This window comes from Arvicola amphibius, chromosome 3 (assembly GCF_903992535.2).
Source record: "Arvicola amphibius chromosome 3, mArvAmp1.2, whole genome shotgun sequence".
Classification (NCBI taxonomy): domain Eukaryota; kingdom Metazoa; phylum Chordata; class Mammalia; order Rodentia; family Cricetidae; genus Arvicola; species Arvicola amphibius.
The window spans coordinates 176,945,638-176,973,427 of NC_052049.1; the positions used below are offsets into that span (position 1 = coordinate 176,945,638).

At 40.3% G+C, this 27,790-nt stretch overlaps 1 protein-coding gene across 5 annotated transcripts in view; it reads left to right on the forward strand.

The window, feature by feature from the left end:
* Lrrfip2 (LRR binding FLII interacting protein 2) overlaps positions 1-27,790 on the forward strand; it is a 113,081-nt gene that overhangs the window by 65,357 nt on the left and 19,934 nt on the right. For 2 of the 5 annotated variants that reach the window (XM_038322642.2, XM_038322643.2), the window contains 5 exons: positions 4,206-4,250; positions 5,583-5,699; positions 8,249-8,320; positions 15,714-15,884; positions 23,559-23,651. In XM_038322642.2, coding sequence (XP_038178570.1) covers positions 4,206-4,250; positions 5,583-5,699; positions 8,249-8,320; positions 15,714-15,884; positions 23,559-23,651 — 498 coding nt within the window. Of the gene's footprint in view, positions 1-4,205; positions 4,251-5,582; positions 5,700-8,248; positions 8,321-15,713; positions 15,885-23,558; positions 23,652-25,990; positions 26,084-27,790 lie in introns of all 5 variants that reach the window. The other 3 variants (XM_038322646.2, XM_038322647.2, XM_038322641.2) reach the window with 2 other exon arrangements.

Below are 27,790 nucleotides of genomic sequence, written 5' to 3' on the forward strand. Positions count from 1 at the left end.
TTTGATAAGCCTATAAAGTGTTAGATTTTAAAAGCTGGATAATAAAGTACGCAGCTTGGCAAAATGCCCCATTTTCAGTAACCAGAAAGGAACTGAAGAGATTTTAAAGTGGACTCTGGCATTGGTCTGAGGCACCCTTCCTAGGGATTTGGGGACTGAGTGGAAGTCGAGTGTCCATGGGGACACCTCTGGGTACTCCACTCTTCATGTACTTTGTGACCTGCCTGCTGAGCTCATCTCTCTAGCCCCTCCTCACCTGGCTTGGCATCTTGCAGACAAGTCCTGTTCTGATTGCCCAGCACTGTGAAGGGATTTCTCTCTGGTTATGCAGAAATCATTTTTTATTAGCACTTCACTTATGGTATGAAGTAGCAATTTTCAAATTATTTCAATCCTAGAAAATAATCTTAATTATTTTAATTGCAGTTCTAATTATTCCACGTTACTAACTTAAATCTGGCCATATAGCAAGAGTTTTGCTGTGGATTGAACCAAGGACTTTGTCTATGATGAAATTAGGAACTGGCTTCCCAGTTATCTGAGATGTTGCATATTTTATTAACCTGCTTAGTAACCTCTTTTTACTTTTTAAAACATTTTCCTTTATTTTGTGTATGTTTGTCTATGTGAGCATATGGCAGGGAGCACATGTGTAGGTCAGGAGAGCAAGTGCCCTTTACCTGCTGAGCCATCTCATTGGTCCATTGGTACCTGCTTTTTTTCAGTTATAATTGAATTTACTATATAGATCTATTTTCTTGGTGGCTAGTTTTCTGTCAACCTCACAAATCATCATGCCTGAATTAGTGGTCAAAGCCTTTGTACATTGAGTTCTTGGCAGTTTGCTTTAATAATTATGTAGACATGAAGAACATTACAGTTTGTCTCTTACTGCCTCTATTAATTAAATACCTCTTTAATGTAAGCATAAAAGATTGTTTAGAACAGAGCTTTTAAAGTCTTCCTGTTATTTTATAGCCTGAGAGCCATTGCCTTTTGTATTTTTAAATACCTATAATTTTGCTTTTTGATAATTTTTTTTTTTTTTTGGCAGGGTTTCTTTGTGTAATAGTCTTAGCTGCCCTGGAACTAGCTCTTATAGATCAGGCTGGCCTCGAACTAACAGAGATCAACCTGCCTCTGCCTCTCTAGTGCTGGAGTTAAAGGTGTGCACCACCACTGTCTTCTAAACAGGGGACTTTCTCTAAATTGAAAAGCATGTGCTTTAGTTCACCTCACTGAAGCAGGTGAAAGGGAGTTTGTATTGGTTGATCTTCCACGTTCCCAGCTCTGCCTTTGCAAGATGTTTTCTAACTGCCATGTTGTGGACCCACTGTCTGCTCACATGGTGATAATCCTGGATCCAGGAGGTACTGGAGAAAGATGCCAGCCAGTTGTACAAGACTACAGGATTCATATGCTGTAACTTGCTGTGTTGCTCTGTAGGCAGGCTAGCATAAAGGAAAAGAGTCTAAATGTGTGCTTACTGCTCATTGCACTTGTTTTTTTGAAAGAAATCCTTAGCCAGATTCACTTCAGGAAATCATTAAATCCACCTTTCTCTTCCCTTTTCTGGTTATGATCAGATCCACTTCCTGTATTTTGTTTCTCATTAAAGAAGTTTTAGATAACCTTGTCATTATTAGCATTATTAGGTTGAGCTTTCTTGATACAAAAATTCAAAATTCATAATGTTTTAAAATCTAAGTTTTTATGTACCTTTGTTGTGCTATATAAGCTAGGTTGTAGCCAAAATTATATATATATATATATACATATACATATACATATACATATATATATATAGTTATGTGTATAGAGTTTGAAATGTAGATGCATTCTATTTTAGAGTGGGTACTAAGATATCTTAGTGTGTATATATGGTTATTTCCATAGCTGGAAAAAAATCCTAAATTTGAAACACTTCTTTTACCAAGTATGTCAAATGAAGGATATTTAATAGAAGTTAATGGATAATTGAAATCTAATGGATACATTTAACAAACTACACTGTAAATACTTTATTTAGAGTATGCTTTTATACCTTAAGTGTGATTAAACTTTATTGCATTTAAAAATCCTTTTCAAGATCTGGCAGGTACTTTCAGTCATTTATTATAGACATTAGCTTGTCATTGCAATACACCTACGTAGACTCGGCCTCAGTGAGACTGAGGGAGTCTTTGGCCAAGTCACTGCAGTCAACATAATTGGACTGCGGCATGACTGCTTTATGCTGGCTTACCAATTCCTGAGGTTTGGCGCATGATCAGTTTGTTTTGCGACAGATGGGATCTGTTAGAATACAGTGAACACGATAGAGTCAGCATTGTGGAGGCATCAGTGACGCAGCCTCTGAAATGTAAGATTATTCCGGCGGTGGTCTAGTAAAGTGGGTGAGTTCGGGGTCATTTTTTTAAAAATGTGATATGAAGAAGGGTTTCAGATGGACTTGATTAGTTTAATTTTGAATATGTCTCTTCTTGTTAACCTATTAGCAGAAAAGAATTAGAAAATACTTATGAAAATAAGGTAGTTTATGAAGATACACTTTTTTACTTTGGACGGCTCTAACTGCTGGGCAGTGCCGCTTGAGAGGGGTTCTTCCTCACTTAGAGCAGAAAGTGACAGGATTGAAACCCCAGCTGTCATTGCCTGCTTGCTGCAATACATTTTGTGCTTTTTAAAGTAAGTCCAAATATAAATTAAAATGATTACCTTTTGAAAGTATTACAGCAAGAAATGAAACATCAAAACCCAGCCTTTATATCTCTGATAAATGTACTAATTAAGTAAAAGGTCTCTATTTAAACATGATAACTGGGTAATAAAACATATGCTAGAAACTTTCACATTTGAGAAAGTTGGGTTAAAGTCGGTCTGAGCAAAGGCAGAAATGTTTCCTCTTTTAGTAATTAAGCTAAAGAAGGTTTTCAAAGCACCTTTCTGTGTTGGGCTGTGAAGGTTGATCACAGAGTTCAGGGTTTGGGAATATTTTATCTTCATTTATTTTTAAGTTTCCATGCCACTTTCCCGCCATAGCTAAAAGCATAAGCAAGTAAAGATGGATACTGGAGTTGATGAACACATTCAGATCCAGCCGGCACAGCTAGGAAGTGCTCAGCCTCCAGCCAAGCTTCCCACCTCTGAATTTTCCCCGTAGTTCTAGGTAGAATTTTGGAATGGATCTTTAAGGAACCTTGCTTCTTGAAGCTGGTCTGAGAAGCCAGGTTAGTCTGGAAGCCTGTGAGTACAGGTGGGTGGAGTGGATCCTGAGCCCTTCCACACTAGGTGCTGTTCCTTGTTCGAGTGCAGAGAAGGATATGCAGACACAGGGCTTGCTTGCTAGAGATCAGATAACAAATGGATCCGCCTCACAGTGCCGGGGAGAAGAAATGCTATGAAGAAAATGAAGTATTTTTAAAACTTTGAGGCTTGGGGAAAAGAAGATGAACAATGTGTCTGCGGCAGTGTTGTTAAGATTTCCAGAGACTTGGGGTTGGCTGTTCTTGGCAGAGCAGGGTCTGGTGGGGAGAAAGGCCGATTTCTTACCCCCTTTTGTACTACTTGAGTTTGCTCTGTGTGTAAGGAAACATATGTTTATATAACCTGCTTTTGGCATTAAATAGTTTTATGCATGCATTCTGTGTGTTAATATTTAAACCATTTTTATAGGGCTGGAGAGATGGCTCAGAGGTTAAGCGCACCAGCTGCTCTTCCAGAAGTCTGGTGTTCAATTCCCAGCAACCACATGGTGGCTCACAGCCATCGTTAGAGGGATCTGATGCCCTCTTCTGGTGTAAAGGCATGCGTACAGTTAGCACACTCATACATAAAATAAATAATCTTAAAAAAAGAAAAGTCTTTAAAAAAAACCATTTTTGTATTGATAGTTTCTCTGCTTATATTGAGCTTTGTATGCAGTTTTCTTTAATGTATTTATTAAATACCATGAAAAGAAAAATCTGTCTAAAGAATCTAAAATTTTGAATCCATGTATCTTGCTTCCAACCTATATTCTTTAGGATATGAACTAAAAATTCTCGACATTTTGTTATAACTTTTATTTCAGTTTTATTGTGTTTACTTTTGATTCCACACATCACTGAACTTAGAAAACCCCGTTGAGATTGTTCATCTCTCCACAAAATAAGAGTCAGCACGCTGAACATCTTCTTGATCTTCCTATCTCTCTTTTTTTCTAGTTGGATGAAAAATCAGACAAACAGTATGCTGAAAATTACACAAGAGTGAGTATAAAATTCTTGATGGGATGGAGCTCTCAAGGTCAGCTTCCTATGACTCGTTCATTTTGTTCAGTATAATTGGCCAATGGAGCTGCTCTTCCCATCGTCTGTTTCCTGTGCTTGACCCTTCAAATTCCTCCAGCCTTAGATCATGTGAAAGCCCTGGGAAGAGAGAAGCCACGTCTTATTTCACAGGACGTCATCCCTAAAGCTCTTGGCTACTCCTTTGATTCCCACTCTAAAAACTGATATTGAAAAGCCATTAAACATGGAAATGAAGTATCTAGGAATGAACCAACAAACCCATAGCTTTGATTTTTTTCCTTATAGATAACTCACTTCTCTAAGAAAAGTAGAACTCCCTTGTAGAAGAGTGCCTCTGTAGTAAAGTTTCTGTTTTCTAAACAGTTTTTACGAAACCAGGGAAATGATCTACTGTGTTAAATTTTATAATGTGAAGCAAAACTATAAGTCTATGCAGTTATAATTTTTTAAGCCACACTCTAGAACAAAACATTATTGACCCAAATAACCAACACATTTCAACATAGAATCAGTGTAGATGTTGTGTTTTGTGATGTTTGAGTCAGGGTCCTAGTATATAACCCTGACTTCTGCCTCAGCCTACTGCTGGAATTACAGAACTGCACCTCTGTACTCCACTTAAAATTATTATGATGTACTTTGTTCCCTCTTCCTTCTGCAACAAGCCCTCAAAATTTGTGCATATTTTATACTTAAATCTCATTTGGACTCAATAAATTTCAGGTGATTTCTTTTGACTTACAAGTATTCCAGGTAGCACAGATCTCTGCTATTTATTAGTCAAGAGTGTGGTTTTGGAGAGAACAGTCTAAACTTACAGCGGTGTGCGCTGTTCTTCTCTTGCTCTTGGCTACAAATAGGTTCATCTTTCTCGGCAAAGATGAAATGCTTAAGCAATGTTAGGAGCGAAAGTAGGGAAGTGCTAATTAGACATTAGTTATGAATTTCTAAAACAACTCTAAATTAACCTGGCAGCTCACCTGAGTGGTGTTTGAATGGGACAAAGCCTAGAATACAAAAGCTTGTATAAAATTACTTTCACCTATGAATTTTGAATTTTAGATTCTGATAGTGTTTGAGGTAATGAAATGGTACTTGGTATAACTAGCCCCTCTTCTCTCTGCAGACCCATCTAGGCTGACAGTGTGAACTGCTCCTAGTGGTCTTCTTGACTGTGTTGTTAGAATGTTCATCTGAAGCTCACCTGCTCCCACCACTCTGCCCAGGTTCAGTCTTCACAGCAAACGGTTTTAAAGAACAGCTCACAGTGTCACTGTCTCTCTTTTTCAGCCTTCATCTCGAAATTCTGCCTCAGCTACGACACCTCTAAGTGGAAACTCATCCAGACGGGGCAGCGGGGACACCAGCAGCTTAATAGACCCAGACACCTCGTTAAGTGAACTGCGGGTAAACCATAGTTTGTCTGCCTTGGCAAAGCAGCTTTGGTTTCTTTGTAGTTCATGGAGCTTTTAACACTTAATGTGACTTATGAGGAAAAAATAGAGTTTCTGTAAAGGCCTGGTCATCACAGCTCAACATCCCACTTGGATGTTTCAGAGCGGAAAGCAAGGGATTAGATCATTCTTTCTTTAGTTATCTTTCCTGAAGATGTGATGACATTGGAATGGATTCAGTCAATGACAAACAGTTATGCAATATATATGAAAGTAATTCTTTAAGAAGACCACCTTGCCATGTTTTAATTGGAAAATTATTAGCCTTTGACTATGGAAATTATTAGCCTTTTGAGCTATTATCATATTAGGTACTTAAATATAGTTTCTTAGTATTTCATACTAAGGTATAATATTTGGTCAACAGAAATGCCTGAGCTAGTAGTAAGTTTACTTGATCCATTAGTTACATTTCCATCCTTATTATTTGGAAGATGAGAATGTACCAAAAATTATGTTGATTGTCTTATTTGCTGATTCTATTCTGAGTAATAGATCAAGACTTGTGAGAAAAACTGCAGTCACCTACCCACTCACTCGCTCTCATGTTTGTGAACACTTGGCAGTGGAAATGTAAACAATCATGTTCTGCCCTTCAGGAGATCACTATTCACTGAAAAGATTCGAACTAGACAGTGATACCAAGAACAGGATAAGTTAGTTCAGAAAGACATTGTGTAAATTTGACTAGGAACAGAGAGAGCACAAGACTTTTCAGAGAAGCAAGTTCAGAGCTAAGTCTTGAAGGAAGAATAAAAATAAAGCAAGGAAACTGGAGGGGATTCTCTCTTGAATGAATTCAGAGAACTTGAGGGTTATTGGCATAGAAGACTTAGAGAGTTTAGGGTAACAAAGAAGGAGGAATTGCTCGTGAAAGAAAGTAGGGAGTGGGGGTGAGATGGGGCTCTGGGGGTACAAATCACAATTTCCTGCATTGGATAGGAGAGCAGTATGATTTGATTTGCAATCTTAAGAGTAACTCTAGCCACAGTCCTGAGGGAGCATTAGATGACAGGAGAACATAACCCAGGGCTTGAACAGTGAGGAAGGAAGAAGTGGACAAGTGAAAACTTCAGGGGAGGGAATGCAAGCAGGTGGCCCTGAGGTGACTTTGCAACACTAGGATTAGGATGGGCAGTCAGTCAAGAGAGATGGAAGATCAAACAGGTATCTGCTTTGTTTATTTTCTTTCCTTTTCTTTTTGTAAAAGTAAGGTTTCTTATATTTCTGTGGGTTTGCTTGAGCAGGTGGGAAGGGAGGCTGAGTTGAGTGAGAGCAGGCTTACCTGGAGGGCTTGCCTGTGGCCATTCCATTCCACTGCCTCGGAGCACAGGAGGCTCACTGTGGCCTGGCGGGCGCCTGTCTGTGAGAGTGCAGGGCGGTGGATAATGAGGAGTTGTAGAGCTGGCAGGCAGGAGAGTCGGTGGGGTGGCATCTATGCCTTGGGAGATTCCAGTGTTCTTTGAGCTATTGATCAGAGTTTAAATAAGGAAAAGTCTTGCTTTAGGGGCTGCATTCTCATGGGACAGAAGGACACTGAAATACCTTCTTCCAGTCTTGGCCTTAGGTTGCTCTTTTCGTAGACTTAGCCTTTACCTTTTTCCCTTGAAAGAATAATCTCTGAGAAAGAAATGAGCTTTTGGGTCCTAGTGCCTGACTCCTGATGGACCCCTAGGAAAATGCTTGTTGAATGGATCAGTGAGTGCAAGGCCGGCTCACCTACCACAGAGGGGAAGCACAGAACAAGATGGTCTCCAACAGTCCATTCTGCTGCCATTGCTGCACTCAGAGTCCTGTTGCAGTTATAGCCTACTTGACTCTACATGACATGATTGGCCTTAAGAAATAATATTTTCCATTTAAAAGTTGGCTTATTTTTTTAAAGAAGAATTTATGGAAACATTTGGAGCAGATGTTCTTTTCATCACTTAAAGATATCCTCTGAATAGAATTTACCCCTGGAAATTGTTTTCTTGTGTTTAATTTCCTTCTCTTTCTCCCAAATTAATATGCTCAGTAGCTAAATGATTTAAAAGTAACATAGTTTTTATACTGTATTATGTTTTTTAAAACTTATGCATGAAGAATAAAATTTGTTTTCAATTAATTTACTATGTATTTACCAGTTGTAAGTGAAGTATTACACTAAAATATTTGTGATTTATAAAATTAAAAAACATTTTTAAAATGTTAGAATATATATATACATGTGTATATATATATATATATATATATATATTGCCATGTCTGTATATCTATATCTCCATTTTCTAGTGCTATTTTCAAAGAATTCAGTGTCAAGGAAGTATTGATACTAGATTGATTTCTCTGGTTCCAATGTCATCTGAAGGATTTGCCTCTTGCAGTGGTTTGGGAATGGGGATGGTGTTCTCATTTTTATGTTTGAATTTTTCTAGTTTTAGTCGAACTAAGTTGTATTTCCATTTGATTACTTTGAGTTTTAAGATATATTTTGCGATGGTTCCTTCTTATGTCCTGCAGGACATCTATGACCTGAAGGACCAGATACATGATGTAGAAGGGAGATACATGCAGGGACTTAAGGAACTGAAGGTACAGGGCTCCTCGTAGCCCACGCATGCTCTGTATGCAGAAGTGTTGGTAATTGTGGTTCCAGAGTCCATTAACCTGCTGCTCATGGCTTTACTAACAGTGTGTGTCCTTCCAGCATGTGCCTAACCGGCAGTACACAGGACAGGGAAGCTGCAGTCTGGGCTGATGTTTAGATGTCAGTGTAGGTTTCGGGGAAAGTTGGAGCAGAAGATACTATAACTTGTACTTTTATTATTTTGAGACAGGGACTCTGTATAGCCCAGGCTGGTCTTAAACTTTGGTCCTCTTGCCTTGGCCTCAGTGCTGGGATTCTAAATGTGTGCTGCCACAGCCAGCTCGTTACAGTTTTTATGACTTATAAAATTTTAGTTGTCTCTTGGGTCTTAACCATACAACATTAAACAAACATCTAAAATATTCTAAGGATATTTTTTACTGAGAACTGGACCTTGAAAGTCTTCCCAGCTCAATGAAAGCATTACCTGATTCTGTCACCAAGTCCAGTCAGTCTTAGAGGTGAGGAAGCCTTAAAGAAGAGACCTAAAGGCATGCGAACTGATTTTTTTCTTACCCGTACGTAAGTTAAGAATATTTATATTAGTGTGTTAAAGAACTCAGAGCTGGCAAGGTGGTTCCGTGAGTGAAGTGCCTTGCCACTGAGCCTGATGTCCTGAGTTGGATCCCTGGGACCCAAAGGTAGAAGGAGAGAACTGCCACCAGCAAGTTGTCCTCTACTTCCACATGTGCACCCTGGCATTTGTGTATATGCACACACACACACACACACACATACACACACACATACACACACACATACACACACATGTACACAATATGTAATTTAAAAATTAAGAGATCTAATCTTAAAAAAATAATTTGGAGGTCAGTTTGAATGGCCTGTATCTCTTCCCCACAAGGATGTCTGTACTTGAAGTATAAATGTGTCAGGCGGTCGGTCATTTGATTATGCGTCCCACCCCATGTTTCAGTATATAGTTCAAGCTGGATATTGTGAAGAAACCTGAGGTCTCATTAAACATGACAGGTGTTAGATACAAACACCAGCAAGCCTCTAGAGGAGCGAATGCAAGGCACTCTGACAGGTGACTCAGCACAGCCACATGTTACCAAAAAGGATGAGAGTCCCTCCCATGAGGTGTGCCCTTGGGAGCCTGAGGTGAGCTGTCAGTAAACATCAGGAAAACTCAATCAGTTAATGGGCCCATTTATTTTTACTAATCTAAATCTTAAGGTTTAATCCCCCCTTTAGGGCTTAGTGGTATAACTTACATCTTGCATCAAGGAAACAAATCTGGTATATTAGATACATATATACTTTCTTAATGTCTTATACAACAGCACAGCCAGACAGCGATCACGTGATTCAGAGGAATTGCTAACTTTTTTGTTGTTGTTTATTTTATTTAAAACATTTTCCTCTTATTTTATATTATAATTTATTAAATACCTTGAATAAAAGTGCCAACAAATTTGAAATTTGAACAGGTAAGATGCCGTCTCTTAATTCTTTTCTGTGAATGATTGAACTTGACTTTAGATTTCTATTTATCCTTGAAATGATTCATTTAATTGGAAAAATTGCAACAAAAATGTATCTGGTTGGTGACTGACCATGGTGTTGTGGCATATCCTACTAAAAAGGGCTGTTGCTTTACAACTTATAATGTTGTTCATGATTATTATGTTTACTTTTGGAGTATTTTCCCTAGATTCACTGCCACCCTTCCTTTAATAAGGAGTGTTATAATGTTTTCCCCATGCCATAGAATAACCTGATAGTATGCACTATTGCTCAGAAAACAGTAAAATAGTATTAAAAAGGATAAATAATATAAACATCTTTGATGATTTTATAAAGGACTAAACCTATTTTAAAAACTATTAAAAATAATACTTTATTGAATTTTAAAACAGAATTATAGAGATTCACAAAATAACACAGTGTACCTGTTTTTAGTGAGTACAAGCTTTTCATGACATTGAAAAGGTAGGAAGCTGTTCTGCGATGCTTCACTATTGGCCATTCAGTTCTTTATTAGAGCCATCAAGTGTTTTAGACAGGCAAAGAATCACAGCTTCACAGATAAACAAATGCAGCATAAACAAAAGTCACACACTTTAAAATAATATTCCCCAACAGGAAGTTGTGGAACAGAATGTATGTATATAGTTTATATTAAAATAGGCAAGAGGGTGTGTGTACCCATGAGAACAGGAAACAGCCTGACTTATGGCATTGCTGCCTCTGCTTGGAGTATGGGCAAGGAAGAAGTTTGCTTTATAATCTTTTTCTCCCCATAAAAATCTTACCACCTTTTTTGCTTAGGTATTTTTAAGAGTAGTTTTTAATTGGTAGTTAACATTTCAGAATTATTAGATTATTAAAACCTAGTGTTACATTAACTTTCTCTGGGGACGCTTAGTGCAACTGGTCTACTCACCTCAGATAGCACAACAGCAGCAGCCCAGCATACTTCCAGGGACATGGGTGACCCCCAAACAGTCCCTTCACTGAAAAGTCACCCCATTAGGGATTTAGCCTTCTCCATCGCTGCATAGACACTCCCTTCAGTCCATATTCCATAGTCTGTATACTCGTGTGCCTTCCTAGATTCTGGGCATCTGGAGCAGAAGTATATTCAGCTGGCAGGGAGGTGCAGAGGGGAGGGAATGGCCGGAAGTTTTAAGTGAGGATCTAATGGCCTCTCTTCACTTTTTGTTATGAGAAAATGTCAACAGACCCAATCATTTCTTTTTTCTTTTAAATAGGTGTATTTGTGTGTGTGCAGGTAGAGGCCAGAGGTACTAGAGTCACTGTTAGCTGCCTTACCTGGGTGCTAGGAGCCAATATTCCCTCTTAACTACTGAGCTTTCTCTCCAGCCCCAATAGGCCCAATCTGTTGTGGTTAATTCCAATTGCTCTGATTAAGATGCTAATTGCAGTTATGCTGAGTGGATGAGTGGATGTGTTCCACAACAACTGTCTGACCAACCTGCATTCCTTTAGTCTCTGTGTGGTTTTTTTTCTGTGAGATGAAGAGGCTTGGAAATAGTCCCTGCTTTGACAGAGTTACCTACTCAGGCAATTGTCTGCAGTAAAGCAATGTGGAGAGCTTGAAAATGTTCAATAAATGCTGCTATTATCAGGTATTAGTTATGACATTATTCAAGAACCTTAAAACCTAATGCATTTCTAACTGACACTGGTGTTTCATATCTGAGTACTGCAGAGAAGATTTAGTGTTAGACAGTTGATTGGGCCCTTTAGTTGGTTTTTGCTGTTTGACTTGTTCCAGCCATGTTAGCACTGATTATTTGATTTTTTTCTTCACAAATTATTAATTACTGTGCATCAATCCTTTGGGTTTGGTTTGTGTACTAGGGTTCTCTATAAAAACACAACTGATAGAATGAATATGTGTGTATATACAAAAACATGTACACACACATGTGTAAATGGGATTTATTACAGTGACTTGCAGTCTGGTCTGACTACTCCAACAATGACCATTTTCCTAGGAAAAGTCCAAGAATTCTGTAGTTGTTAGGTCTGTGAGGCTGGCTGTCTCAGATGGTTATCAGTATATGCTGAAGTCCCAAAGAAGTAGGCTGTAATCCCAGTGAGGGCCTGAACTTGTTAGCAAGACTGAGGGCACGTAGGCAAGAACAAAGCTTCCACGTTCATGTCCTTATGTGGGCTGCCACCTGAAGGTGTGGCTCAGATCTAAGACAGGTCTTCCAACCTTAAATGGTCCAATCAAGAAAAATCCCTCATGGGTGTACGCAGCCACTTGGGTTTTAGTTAATTCCAAATGTAGTCAAGTTGGCAACCTAGACTAGCCATCACAGTTTGTGTAATGCCATGTGCTTTTAATCCTAGCACTTGGAAAGTGGAGGCAGGAGGATCAGGAATTTAAGGCTAGTCTCAGCTATGTGAGCCCTTGTCTCAAACAAACAAACAAACAAACTGAAGTCAAGGTGGCAGTGGGGAGATAGAAGAGAAGAAAGGGGAGAGAGAAAAACACCTTTGTATGAACCAGGCTCAGTCATACTCACTTGAAGCCGTAGGTACTTGGGAGGCTAAAACAGGAAGATTACTTGAGCCTCTGAGTTCAAGACCAGTTTGAATGGCATAGCAAGAACCCCCATCTTCAAAAAAAATCAACTAAAAAAAACTTTGGGTAAGTAAAACAGCAAAACCCAAACTATAAGATTTCAGATGCTAGGATCAACCATATAGGTTTATAAAAATGTAGCATTCAAAAATTTCTCTCAAAAGCTGAGAGGCACAGCTGGACACTTCCCTTGGACAGCTAGAATCTTTGCATCCTTACCTGTTGCTAGCTTCAGCAAGCAACCACTTGTGTCCAGCATAATCTTGATCTAACCAGAACAATCCTAGCTCTGAGAGATGAAGACACAGTTCTGGCTCTATGTCTCTGAGGTTCGCAGCCCAAATTTAGCATCCTTCATTCTTCTAATCTCAGAAAGTATATATTGCCTTTCCAAGGACTTGACATTTTGGTGGCTAGCAGTTAAGATTAGTCAGTTCCTTAGAATGTGCTGGTCACTATCTCAGCCTTTTATCAGTTTGTTGTATTCATTCAGCTAGGATTTGAGAGGTTGAGAACAAGAGCAATGGATCTGCCTTTGTATAAATTGTCTGATATAAGTACTGCTTCATTTTTATTGATTAATTTTGTCTATGACTTTCCATATAATGTTCTTCTGTACATACCTTTTATTTGTAGGAAAGCAAGAATAGATTATCTCTTTAAGTCCAGGAAAAACTGTTGAATGAAGAGTTAATGGACTAGGAGAAGAAATCTTATCAGCTATAAGTTGGTCAGTATGTGAAGTGTCTACTTTATGTAGGGAACTAAGAATAAAATAATGAAGGCACTTCCTGAACTAGTAAGAGGGTTTCACAACTGGGTTATGAATGTTTATTGGGGGAGTAGCTGGGCATAGATAATCAAAGCTTAAACATTTATACTGTGGCTTCAAAATGTGGGTGTACTCCAGAATCACCCAGTGATACTTAAAATAGAAATCTCCAGTCTCTCCCTCTGGATCTGGTATTCAGTGGATCTTGGGAAAGATTAAAAAATTGTTTTCATAAAACTGACTAAAAATGTAAGTAAGATTAGGATATTTTTCTACCTTGGCACTTTAGAAGACTCTCTTAAAAATATTTTTATTGGGCTGGAGAGATGACTCAGAGCCCTGACGGCTCTTCCAGAGGTCCTGAGTTTGATTCCCAGCAACCACATGGTGGCTGACAAACTGTAAGCCATATAAACTCAATAATGAGATCTGGTGCCCTCTTCTGGCAGAATACTGTATACATAATAAATAAATAAATCTTTAAAAAATTATTTTTTTAATGTTTGTGTATATGAGTGGTTGCCCACAGAGGCCAGAAGAGGCATCAGAGTTTTAGAGTTGGAGACACAGGTACAGATAGTTGTGAGCTCTCTGTAATAGGTGCCAGAAATCAAACTTGGGACTTTTAGAAGAACAGCAAATGTTCTTAGCCACTGAACCATCTCTCCAGCCCCATTTTAAGAGTTTGTTATGTGCTTTTTACAGGGAAATCATCTTGTACCAATTTCACATGGATCTGTTTGCATCATGTATTTTGTTCATGTGCCTAGTTTTTGAGCTTCATTGGATTCTGTTACTCATGGATTCACACCCCATTTTATATGCTACTGAACTGTGATAAGGATTTTTTTTCTACTGCTAACTTCTTAGGTGAAATTTGATATTATATGAATAGATACTATTGAATTTGGACCTTCTTATAGTTGACTTTTTAACATATGCTTTTAGTTAAATGTTTTCAATACGATTTTTAGTCATACCTGTATTTAGTTCTGATTTGTGAAGCATAGAATTACTGGATCAAATGGTTGGACATCTGAGAAACTGCCCAACTGTTCCCCGAGTAGCCACTTCCACTTCCACCGCAGTATAAGGAATTCAGCTTCACCATACTCTCCCTAATCCTTTTTTCTTTCAGGGGAAAGGAGCTTGCTTGAGGTTGAAGTGTGGTCTCTTCTACTGGGCATTTGGCCTCAGCCCTGTGCTTAAAGATTTGATTATGGATTCTAGCCATTTTAATAGATGAGACATAGGATCACACTGGGTGTTTTTGATGTGCATCCCCTAATGAGTATCGGTGCTGAGCATACATCCATGTGTATACCCTCTTTGTGGATCTGCCTATTCAAGTTGTCATCACCCTGAGTTTTAAACCTTTTGTTATTGAGTCTGTAATGTTCTGGATGGAAGTCAATTATTAGAACACTTCCAAGTACTTCCTCCCATTCTGTGGGCTGCCATTTGCAGTGTAAAGTTTTAAATTTTAATAAGGTCTCCCTTTTCTCTTTGACTAATAGTGCTCTTCGTATAATTTGTGTTTAAGAAACCATTAACCACCCAGAGTCATGAAAACTGACTGCTGTATTTCCTTTAGAGTTTTAAGGTTTTAGCTTTGCATTTAGATCTTTGGTTCATTTTGAGCTAATTTTTGAGCATGGTTTTAGGTGGTCATTCATCTTCATTCATCAGAACAAAGTTGTCCCTGCATCATTCACTCTTTCCCTTTGGATTACGTCGACACCTTTGTCGAAAAACTGATTATATGTTAGGTTCTGGAGTCCTAGGTCTATTTTACCGATTTTGGTTTGTTAAACATTTGTACTAGTTTTAAAAAGTATCTCCAAAAGTGATTACTTTTCTGAATTAGTTTTCTTTTTATCTTTTAATAAGTCAATAGGCAATTACAATTACAAAGTTACTTGTCTTAAGATATTGTATAGTATATTACGTAAAAATTTTTGAATTACATAAAATTTCAGGCACTGTGCAATAGTTCTTAAATAATTTAAAATGTTCATCCCATTTACATTAGTGTTAAGCACACTGAGGAAATACTGAAAACTGAAACCCAAAAATGGCAAAATTCCGAGAAGTGTGATTGTGCTGAGAGAGGCTGTGTTCTCTCGAACTGCTGCGTTCCGAACACCAGACATCTACTTGTTGAAAACTATAAGAGAAGCTCTTCTGAAAATAAAAATGATTCTGTCTACATTTACTACTTTTTAAAAACACGTTTTCTGCACACTTTTTCATTGCTGCTTTATTTTGTGTTCTTGGCATGCAAAGAGAATACTTCCCAGAAAGGCATTAGTGTCTTTCCTACCATCTTTCTGTTACATGTGCACGCTGCTAAACACGGAGTCCCTAGCCTGCTTGCACTGTGTGGAAATGCTTCTTTATATGTGCTAGGTCATGCTTTGCTCTTGTGTCACTCGTGTGCAGCCACCAGGTTGTGGATATCAAGCTGATAATTTTTGTCATTTAGGAGTCTTTGTCTGAAGTCGAAGAGAAATACAAGAAAGCCATGGTGTCCAATGCACAGCTCGACAATGAGAAGAACAACCTGATCTACCAGGTGGACACCCTCAAGGACGTTATTGAAGAGCAGGAGGAACAGATGGCAGAGTTTTACAGAGAAAATGAAGAGAAATCAAAGGTAGCTGCACATCATGTATACCACTTTATTGGTCCTGAAAAATCAAAATCTGCCATTCGAAGAAGATAGGGTTGGCGGGAAACTGCAGAACTGAGTGGTCTGAGAAATTAGTCACTGCCCTAACAATTTTTTTTCCTGAAGGATAACTTTTATCTAGTTTTTTAATCTAGTTTTTTTAATCTAGTTTTTAAAAACTAGATTACAATTCAAGTAGTGTTTTTTGTTTTGTTTTTTGAGAAAAGGTTTCTTTGTAGCTTTGGCACCTGTCCCAGAACTAGCTCTTGTAGACCAGGCTGGCTTCGAACTCACAGAGATCTGCCTGCCTCTGCCTCCCGGGATTAAAGGTGTGTGCCACCACGGCCCAGCCCCCATGTAGTGTTTTTTTAGCTACGGCAATGACCTTGAGCTGCTTTCTTTCCTTCATAAGTGGAAAGACACAGAGCTTAGTGAGATAGGTAGTTTTTTTTTTTTCTGTGAGCTTCTGAGTTCTTCAAGTGACTCCACTTTCCAAATAACCAGTTAATTAGAAGCAGCAGTTTAAAGATGTGAGTCAGACATTGACAGGTGTTTTCTTAAGAAGTTACGTACAGTTGAAGAATAAAAGCTACTGTCTGAGTGCCAGATTTGCCCCTGTTCAGCTGCAGCAAAGAATCTGGGATGTATTAAGAGTTTCTTGAACCTGGACATTTTAAAGTGTTGGTGTCTAAGCAGAGAATAAATGGATATTATTGTCAGAGATTAGTTACTGCTTTATTGCTAATACAGAAAAAAGGTAAGAAAACGTTGTAGGAAATATGTGTTGATTGAATTGTTGGAAACAGTCATCTGGATTGTGCATAGTAAAGGGAGCCAGTTGTGTTGTGTTTGATGAACTTCCATGGTAATGGTTTCCAGTGCAGGCTCTCTGATTGAATTGAGTGTACTGCTCAGGTGTGTACGTTAGTGACATAAGCAGAGACTGCAGCTGTGGGGACAGGAGATATATGGGAACGCTAGTTTCCTCTCAGTTTTTCTGTGAACCTACAGCTACTCTCTAAAGGCCTATTTGAAAATGCCGCCGGGATCTAGGTGTGTGAAAATAAGGTATCTTTTGTGTTAGATCTTGATGGCCTGTGAAGAGGATACTTTGGAGACAGTAACTGCGTTACTCTTTGGTATTATATCCTAGAAAGCAGTTCAGAGGATTCTGAATCACCATACATACTTGATGTGCCTCTTACAATAGAATGCCATCTGCACAGATACATAGAGGGGCCAGCTTCTCTGATGTGCCTCCTGGCAGCAGATGCTGAGAGCTCTGTACTCAGCATGTTAAATCCTGTATTGTGGGTGGAGTGGACCCAATTCTACGAATTGTGCTTGGACCTCCAAGTTTGTTTGTTTTAATATACAAATAGTAAATGTATATTTTAAATTTCAAGGTGCTTTTAGTTCTTGTTGTTATCATAATAAATGCGTCCTTTATTTATTCATTTTCTTTAGGCTTTTGTTTTGTTCTTTGGAGACAGGGACTCATGTGCCCAGGCTAGCTTCACGCTTGCTAAATAGCCAAAGATGATCTTGAGCTCCTGGGCCTCTTGCTACCAGGTGCTAGATCTCAGGCTGCCCCACCTGCCCCGCTTAGTAGCTCCATCTTTAAACTTGTCTCTGTGCCTGTGTCAGCAGCAGAGCCCCTGACTAGGAATGTGTGGAGCGTGGTCTCGGGACCGGGGCATAGCTCAGCTGATAAATGCCTGGATACCTAGTCCTTATGTAAAAGCCTAGTATGGCAGCACACATCTGAGTGTTCTGGGGGAGTGACAGCTGAGTGGATTCCTGAAGCCCACAGGCCAGCCAGCCTATGCAGTCCGTGAGCTCCAAGTTCAATAAGAGACTTGTCTCAACAATAGGGTGGGCACCAACTGAGAAAGAATCTGACTTTAACCCATGGTTCTTCCATACACATGCACATACATGCAGGTACATCCGTTCATACACGTACATACCACAAACATACAAAAGTATTATTTTCTTAATACTTCTTTTAATAAGGAACTGGCTTAGTGACATTTAAACACATGTTATTACTCAGTGGTTAAGCATACTTGCTGTTCTTCAAGGGAACCCAAATTTAGTTACCAGCACCCACATGAGGTAGCTCCCAACCACTTTGTAACTCCAGTTCCAGGGGACCTGACACTCTTCTGGCCTCTGTAGGTGCCGGCATGTGGCACACATGCAGGCATACAAATATTCACACATATACATAAAATAAAAATAAATCTTTAAAAATTTCTCTTGATTTTGAGCATAGAAAAAGTATGTAGAGACTCTGATGAGTCCATCAGCTTTCCATTGCTGCCGTCAACTCATAGTTAGCACGCCCTGTCCAACTTCAAGTAAACTCTAGGCATCTAATTTTAGTAATGAATCTTGACAGACTACATGTTCTCCCTCTTTAAAAAAATGCAATCAGACAATTCCAGGGGCTGGAGATAGCTGTGCAGATGCAGCACTTGTCATACCAACTTGAGGACAAGGGTTTGGATCCCCAGCAACCTTGTAAATACCAGAACAGCAGCCTTCCTGTAATTCTGGGAGGCAGAGACAAGACCTGGAGTATGCTGGCTAGGGAGATCAGACGAATCAGTGAGCTCTGGGTTCAATGAGAGGCTCTGCCCTAATCTAAAAGGTGAGAGAATGAATACCTGACATCCACCCCAGCTTCCACACACACTGCACATTTGACATCCATGGCTATGCATACGCAGGTGCGCGTGCACACACACACACACACACACACACACACACACGACCAGTTCGTACCTGAAAAATTAATATCAATTCTTTTACATTACCAGTCACTGTTAAAACTTTAGTAGTTTTAAAATGCTGTACACAGTTTTCCTTTTTTTTATATTTAGAAAGAAATTAGAAGCTAGCCATGGTTGTGCGTACTTGTAATCCTAGCACTTGAGAATCTAAGGCAGGAGGATCATGAATTTATGCTCATCCTGGGTTACACTGAGAACCTTTCTCAAAACAAAACAAAAACAAGCTGGGTGTGGTGTCACACATCTCTAATCCCAGAACTCGGGAAATCAAGTCAAGAGGGTATTTGTAATTTTGAGGCCAGCCTGGTCTATTAGTAAGTTCCAGGTCAGCCAGAGCTGAGCAGTGAGACCTTATGCCTTCCCCATCCCACCTCAGTTAACCCCCTCCCAGCTGCACCCTCCCAGGATCCAGATAACTTCCACACTTTGCAATTAGTTGTGTGTTTTGAGACTCTTAGTTAATAGGTTCCCTTTCCTCCCCTCCCCCATACAGTTTAGATATTGAGGAATCTGATTGCCTGTCCCAACAGCTTTTTGTTCTGAAGGACTTTGCCTTCTCATTCTCATGGCGTCTTTCCTGGGCCTCCTGTGAGCAGGCTGTCAGGTATAGAGAGCTCACCAAATGTAACTGGAGTCTTTTTGGCAAATCTCTCGAAGGAGTGTGGGTCTTTCTACAGAGCCCAAGTAGCTAGTTGTCTTCCTGAGTTGTAGCTGCATGCTTAGATCCAGTTCCAGGGGCTCTGATGCCCTCCTCTGGCCTCCACAGTCACGAAGCAAGTGATGCACAGACATACATGCAGGAAAAACATCCATACGTAAGAATTTTTAAAAAAAAACATTAAAAATGAGTTAGTTCATATACAACTTCCCATCTATAGTCTGATTTATTGGAGTTTAGTGTATTTACATAAGTGTGCATCTATCACACCCATAGAGAGTATTTTCATTCTCTCAAGTAGAAGCTGACTACTCCTTACCCACCATTTTCCTGCGCTTGATCCCTGTCCCCAGGTAACCACTCACCTTCTTTATATCTGTATAGGTTTCCCCATTCTAGACGTTGATATCAACAAAATCATGAATTCTTTCATGATTGTTATCTGGCACTGAGTGTAGAAATCCTCAGTGATCTGTGATACACCACATGAATAAGTGTTTCATTTCTTTTCATGGCCTGTTAATAGTCTATTGTTATGGTAACCACACGTGTTGGGAGGTCCAGCAGCATTAACTGATATTTGAGTTGTTTCCCCCTTTGACCTTTGATGAAAAATGCTGACATGAATATTGTGTAATTTTTGTGTGGACATGGTTTGGCTTTGTCTAAATACTTAGTGGGATTGTTGGGTCCTCTGGCAGCTACATGAACCACGTGAGGCAGAGCAGACTTTCCAAGGCAGTGCCAGCTATGTTCTTTGTCCACATTCTCTTCATTATTTACTAGTGGCTGGCCTGCCAGGTCTTGCTGTTCTAGTGGATGTGGCTTTGGTTTGCACTTCTCTGGTTTTGAGTATCTTTTCATGGACTTAGGTTTATCTTTTGAAATTGCCCATTTTTCAATTACTACTTTTATAAAAATATATTTCTGATATAGCTCACTTACCAGATGAATGATTTACAGATATCTTCTGCCATTTCTGTGTTTCTTTTCTTTTCTTTTCTTTTCTTTCCTTTCCTTTCCTTTCCTTTTTTTTTTTTTTAGACAGGGTTTCTCTGTGTCTTGGAGCCTGTTTTGGAACTAGCTCTTGTAGACCAGGCTGGCCTCGAACTCACAGAAATCCACCTGCCTCTGCCTCCCTAGTGCTGGGATTAAAGGCGTGCGCCACCACTTCCTGGCCTGTGTTTCTTTTTTTAACTACCTATTCTTTTTAGCTTATAGTCATCCTTTTTTTTCTTTTTATCATGTCCGTCTTTAAAGAGGATCTTTATTATCTAGACAGGCAATTGGCATAGTTTTGGAAGTCAAGATAGAGAACCTTTGCCTTGGGGGCTGGAGAGATGGCTCAGTGGTTAAGAGCATTGGCTGCTCTACCAGAGGTCGTGAGTTCAATTCCCAGCAACCACTTGGTGGCTCACAACCATCTGTAATGAGATCTGGCGCCCTCTTCTGGCGTGTGGGCATACACGGAGACAGAATGTTTTATACACAATAAGTAAATAAATCTTAAAAAAAAAAAGAACCTTTGCCTTTATAGTTTCAAAATGAGTCATTATGCCCTCACAGAGGTCAGCCGTCTTCTTTAAAAGTGTCTTTATGGAACTGAGTTCAGTGTTGTGTTGCAGCTTTTGTTCCTTTTGATGCTCAGTTTTGCTGCTTCTGGCTCTGGTGAGTCTTTCAGGCTGATTCTCAGGTTCTTTGGGAGGCTTACTGGTAGCCTCCATGCTTTCTGACAGAAGACCATGCTTCAGTCTTACCTCTGTGATGCAATCCTTTGTTCAAACAGTATTCTATCTGTTCCCACAGGGTTGGGGCTGCTCTTACTACTCAGTTGATATTTCATAGGCCCCTTAGTAGAAATATGTAGACAAAATACATTATGCTATGATGGTTCAAGTTTATATTTGTCACTCTAGTGATTACACCAGTCCCTCTGTTCTCCATCTCCTTTGTGCCACAGTGCCGCTCCATGTCAAGTCACTCAGCAGAGCAAGACTAGGTCATAGGTATAGTCACTGCAAGTAGCCATAGTGTTTGGCTTAGCCTTTACCCTGGGACCAAGGCTATGCATAGCCAAAATACTATGTGTTTTTAAAGTTACTCGAAACAGCTTGATTTTTTGTTTTTATTTTTTAATTATGGCTATAAAACACTCCACAATAAATTTACCATTTTAGCCATTTTAAAGGTTGTAGGTCACAGGAGGATGTTATATTTATATTGCATGTAAAATCTGTACATTTTTTTCTTGCAAAATTAAACTCTAAGCAAGTTAAGTAAATAGGGACATTTGGTCCTTTCCCAAACTCTTGGCAACCTCCATCCTCCATCAGTACATGTGACTGATTTATGGCACGTAGCATGTAGTCCCCAGTGCTCATGATAAGAGTCCCTTCTTTCAAAAGGATGAACCCTGTTCCTGTGTCTCTGCTACATATCACCCATGCATTCATCGGTTGCCAGGTATTTGGGTTGTTTCTACTACAAACTGTGCTTTAAACTGAGCTCTTGCCTGACTTACGTAAATATAGGTAGTTCTGAAGGTCAAAGGAAATGAATTCAAAGTTTATCTGTTGTCTCGTTCTCCTTTTCCTCTTTCTTTGGAGGAATTCTTTTTATTTTCTATTTTTCTTAAAGATTCATTCCTTTATTTTGTGTATGTATGTACATTACATGCATGCCTGGTGCTTGTATAGGCCATAAGAAGGATCTGGATCCTCTGGAAGTAGAGTTAGAGATGGCTGTGAGCCACCATGTTGCTGGGAACCAAACTCAGGCCCTCTGCAAGAGCAGCAAGTGCTCTTACCCACTGAGTGATCTCTCCAGCCCTTGGAAATTCTTTTTAAGTTTAGTTATTCATCTTTTCTTTTTATAAGCCAAGAAGACATAGTAGCCAATTTTTAGTAAAAAGATATACAGCATCTGAAATACATCTCAGCACATGTGTTTGTGGCCCTCCTCTCCTAGAAACTGGCAGCCCGCTGTCAGTGCTGCTGTGCCTGGAGCACACACACACTTGCACTCCTGCACACAGTGTGCCTGGAGCACACACACTTGCACTCCTGCACACAGTGTGCCTGGAGCACACACCTGCACATGCTGTGCCTGGAGCACACACACCTGCGCTCCTGCACACAATGTGCCTGGAGCACACACCTGCACTGCTGCACATGGTGTGCCTGGAGCACACACCTGCACATGCTGTGCCTGGAGCACACACCTGCACTCCTGCACACGGTGTGCCTGGAGCACACACACCTGCACTCCTGCACACGGTGTGCCTGGAGCACACACACCTGCACTCCTGCACACGGTGTGCCTGGAGCACACACACCTGCACTCCTGCACACGGTGTGCCTGGAGCACACACACCTACACTCCTGCACACGGTGTGCCTGGAGCACACACACCTGCACTCCTGCACACGGTGTGCTTATTCCATTGTGCACACACTTCTCCACCGGGGTTCATGGGCGTTCAAGTTGTTTGCAGTACTTGCTTTCCAGATGCTTTCCAGAAATCATCCTGCAAAACAACATATTTGTATTTATAAGCTGCTTTGGTCTTTCTCTGGTTTTCCCAGTGTATCTGTGATAGAGAGCCATGGTGGGTGGATCCACGGAGTCGTCTTTTGTAAGCCACAGGTGGTGACACTCAGACTGCTGTGTGTTCTCTCCCTTGAGCATATCTCATATTGGAGCTGTTCCCTTCTTGTTTCCAGGGCTGTAGCTTGGCTTTCCTTGTTGTTAGTTTTATTTTTGTTATTTTATTTATTTTATTTTAGGAATTCTTCAAATGAAAAAATAGCAATAAATCTTTGTCTCTGAACGTAATTATAATTTCTTGTGTAGCTTGTCATTCCTGTTATTACTTTGTGGTAGCTTTTGCTAATCTAAAATTTTTAATTTTTATGTAATCTTTTCTCCCACTTTATTGTTTTGGATATTGGAATCATGTAAAATAGTTTCCTGTACACTACAGTTACTCATTTTTAAAAAGCACCTACATTTGCTGTCCTTCTGTTGCTTTTCTTGCCTTCATCGTACAGGATGGAGATTTAAAGTTTGACCAAACCTTTCCACCACATGCAAACCATCCATCCAGGCATGACTCTGGAAGTCAGACTTGACCCCTGTGTTCAGTGACGTTTGTTCAGCTTTGTATCCCCTGACCTCTGTAACAATATCATTTGCTTAATAACAGGAGTTAGAAAGGCAGAAACATATGTGCAGTGTGTTGCAGCATAAAATGGATGAACTCAAAGAAGGCCTTCGGCAGAGAGACGAGCTCATTGAGGTATGTACTTGAACTGTTGAAATATTTGATTTTGAAAAACAGATGAGGTGGATAGGATAGTGGTGTGTTTGTAGGGAGACTATTACAGTGTTACAAAGCAATAGTTCTCAACTTTCCTAATGCTGCAATTCTTTAATATGGTTCTTTTTTTTTTTTTTTTTTTTTTTTTTTTTTTTTTTTTTTGAGACAGGGTTTCTCTGTGGCTTTGGAGCCTGTCCTGGAACTAGCTCTTGTAGACCAGGCTGGTCTCGAACTCACAGAGATCCGCCTGCCTCTGCCTCCCGAGTGCTGGGATTAAAGGCGTACGCCACCACCGCCCGGCTCCTTTAATATGGTTCTTGTGTTGTGGTGATGCCCAGCCATAAACTTATTTTATTACTACTTCATAACTGTAATTCGCTACTGTTATGAATCGTAAAATAGCTGTGCTTTCTGGTGGTCTTAAGCGACCCCTGTGAGAACTGAGCGACCCACAGCTTAAGAGCCACTGCTATAAAGATGGTCATGAGCAACCCCTGTGGGAGGTGCTAACTGCCTCCAGAGGTCATGACCCACAGCTTGAGAGCCGCTGCTATAAAGAGTTTACTTGTGTAAACATTTATCTCTCAAAAATTTTCCAACATAAAATATAAAGGCAAGCTTAAAAAATGAATGCTTACAAATTCTATAAAACCCCTCCTTTATTAGCAGGATTTTTGGCAGTATCTTTTATTCTTATGCACGCTCACCTGCAGATGTCATTGAAGTTAGAAAAGGAAGCATTATGGAGTATATTCTTTGGGTCCTAGGGCATGGCATACAATGGGACATGGTTCTTGAGGAGTAAGAATTTTGATCTTTACTCAAGTTAATGCATTTGAGGCAGCTGAAGCCAAAGAAAAGGTGAAGTTGTCAAGATCTGAGCTCTCTGCGGCGGAGGAGCTCTGCAGCACACTAAGGCAGCATCGCAGTGCAGGAGGGTGACCCACAGCAGTTCAGCGCGTTTGTACAACACCCCGCTGTGGCTGACTGTCTCAGTTTTTAAGAATTACATGGGAGAGGATAACTGTAAGGCTGGATTTCTATAATTTATCACCAGGGTGCTACCTACAAACTTGGAAAGCCTTGGTCTTTTTACGCTTACAGTTTCTGTCCTTTGGATGTCAGTAGTTACTGATTGTGCACAACTGAAAACTGAGTACCACACACAATGCCTTTGGGTCTCCAGAATTAAGATGTACACAATCAAGTGGAGAGTGTGTGAGTAGGAGAGTGTTGCTAGTTGTTTATCAGTGACAGTAGGGGACACGGTAAGATGTTAGGACAGGGACTTGCTCTGGTTGCTTTCTGTTGCTGTGATAACATCCATGGCTGGAAGCAACATAGGTGGGAAACATTTATTTCACCTTGTCAGGTCACATTCCATCACTGAGGGAAGTCAGGGCAGGAACCTGAAGGCAGGACTGTTTGCTATTGCACACAGCAGTCTCTCCAGCTGGGGAACTCACTCACAACCCAGAAAGTACACCAGAAACCATGGAGGGTGCTGCATGCTAGCTCACTGGCTAACTAAAGCTTACCCTCCTGATAGAGCCCAGGACCATCTGCCCATCAATTAACAGTCTAGACAGTACCCCCTCCCCCCCAGACAAGCCTACTGACCTGACAAAGACTGACCTGAGACTTCCCCCAGTGGATTCTAGGCTGTGTCTGTGCTAACTAGGACATCACTACCCGAGAAGACTTATTTAAGAACTGCCAAATGGTAAAATCCTATTTTCTAAAAATGCATGTTTCTCTTATAGTTTATGATATTCTTGATATTTCAGTTTTTGCCAACAGGAAATCAGAGTGGTCAAGCAGAAGACATGTCTGTCCTTTTTTTAGTTCTCCTTTACCAAGTCTGTGGTAAAGGGTCATTTGCTCATAAGCAAACGTAAGTTTCCTTTGGCAAATATAAGTGGTTCCATGTTTGGATAGAAAGGCAATTATTACAGGATAAATACACAGGAGTGCTGTGTGTACTCAGGAACGCAGGCTGGCCAGCTGCCTCAGAGCTGGTGTTGGAGCAGTTAGTTTTCCCCAGTACCCTTGACATTTGCCCCACCCCCTTTTCTTGTGCTGGAGATGGAACCCAGGGCCGGTGCACACTCAGCACACGCTTAGCTGTGTCCCACCGTCCTCCCTTGCTTACTGCTGGGCAAGCCAGTGAGACACTGGGCACCATCTTTCCCCCTACTCTGTTGATCATGGACAACATCCCCCCCTTTAAAATTCATCTGCCTCCTTTCCATTCTGCTTTCCTTCTAATACCCTTACCTTTTTCTGCTTTTATTATCTTCCTCCTCCTCCTTCTTCAGGAGAATCAGCGCCTTCAGCAGAAAGTAGATACCGTGACAAAAGAGGTGTTTGACCTCCAAGAGACCCTGCTTTGGAAAGATAAAACAATTGGGGTATGAGAGGAGGTGGGGCTTTTGAGAAGTTCATTCCTGAGGAATAGACCAAGAAAATTTAGACAGTGTGAATAAACAGAAGATAGAGACTTCTCTAGGAAGCCCTGGTAGCGTGCCTAGAGAGAACTGATCTTTCCAGACTCCATGCTTGTGGCGCTCATAATAGAAACCTTTAAAAGAAGTGTTTTTTGTGCCCCAAGGATTCTTATCCCAGAGCAACCACAGGCGTCTAATTCAAGTTCTGTGGGTAGCTGGCTATGTTTATGTTGCAGAAGTATGGATTAAAAAAGAAGCTGGAGGTAGAGATGGGGAAAATGTTATCTTGTAAATTGTTGGTGAATGAAGTAGGAGGAGATTACAAATCAGTTCAGTTATAGAAACTGATAGGAATGTAAGATGCAGGGCTGCCAAACTGTGACACCATCTCTCATTCCAACCCAGCACTCCCCAGCATGGGGCCTGGTAAGGCAAACAAACGCCTCCTCCACTGCTGCTTTGTTTTAGTGCTGAAGGCAAACGCCAGCCATGCTGGGGGGCAGCAAAACTAGTCACATCCCTAGTTCCATAGGGCTGAAATTTAAAGAACAAAAGGAACTTCTAGATAATTTTCTGAAGCTCAAGTTACCAAATTTCCGAACTTCCATCAAAAACTAGAAAACTTCCCAGGGACATTACAGTTGTGAATTACTTAATTTATATACATTTTTACTTGAGAAATTGAAGTGGTATAGGGGAGTGGGTGCACAGAGTAGGCAGCTTGTTGAGGAAAAGTTTGAAATGTACATACTGTCTGGGATGGCGGTCTCATGAGTCAGGAGACCTGGGGCTTCTCATTGGTCTGTCTTCCTGGCATTTTAAGCTGGTTATCCTGGACTAGCTGACCAGCTAGAGTAAAACACACAGCCCATAGAACAGCTCATTAGAACAGATCCTGGTTTTCTTACTAAAAGGACATGCCAGAGTTGGCTGTAGTGGCACATGTCTTTGATCCCCAAACTTGGAGGAAGAGACAGGTAGGTGGATCTCATGAGCTCTAGGCCAGCCAGGATTATACAATGTGACCTGTCTCAAAAAGAAAATTATAAATGTACATGTTAATGGCCAAGATATAAATTACTTGGCTTTTAACTGTCTGAGGATTTATTGAATGTTTTTGTAAAATCTATTTAACTTAAGAATAAACTTTTACAAACTGCCAAGATAGCTCAGTGGGTAGAGGGCCTGCCTTGCAAGCATGATGCATTGATTTTGATCCAGAACCCTCCTAAAGGTGGGAGGAGAGAAGAGACTTCACAAGTGGTCCTCTATTTTGATTGTGTGTGTGTCAACTCATATATCATATACATAATAATGGATACTTTTTAAAAAATAAATATGTTAATTTTGAGGAAAGTTAAGATTCACATGCAAGTGTAAGAAATGGCAGCAAGATATTCTCATGTGCCCTTTGCTCAAAAAGTCACATCTTCAATGGTGTGGGCAGTATTACAGCCACGGACATGTCTGTGGTACAGTAAGGATAAGGTACTTCATTCCTCCTTTTTATAGATACCCCTTCTTCAACTAGCCTCCAGCCCTCAGAGCCACTCTGTAATTTTGCCTCTTTAAAAGTTTTGTAGCTGGGTGGTGGCAGTGCACATCTTTATCCTAGTATTTGCGAGGCAGAGGCAGGGGTGGATCTTTGAGTTTGAGGTCAGCGTGGTCTAC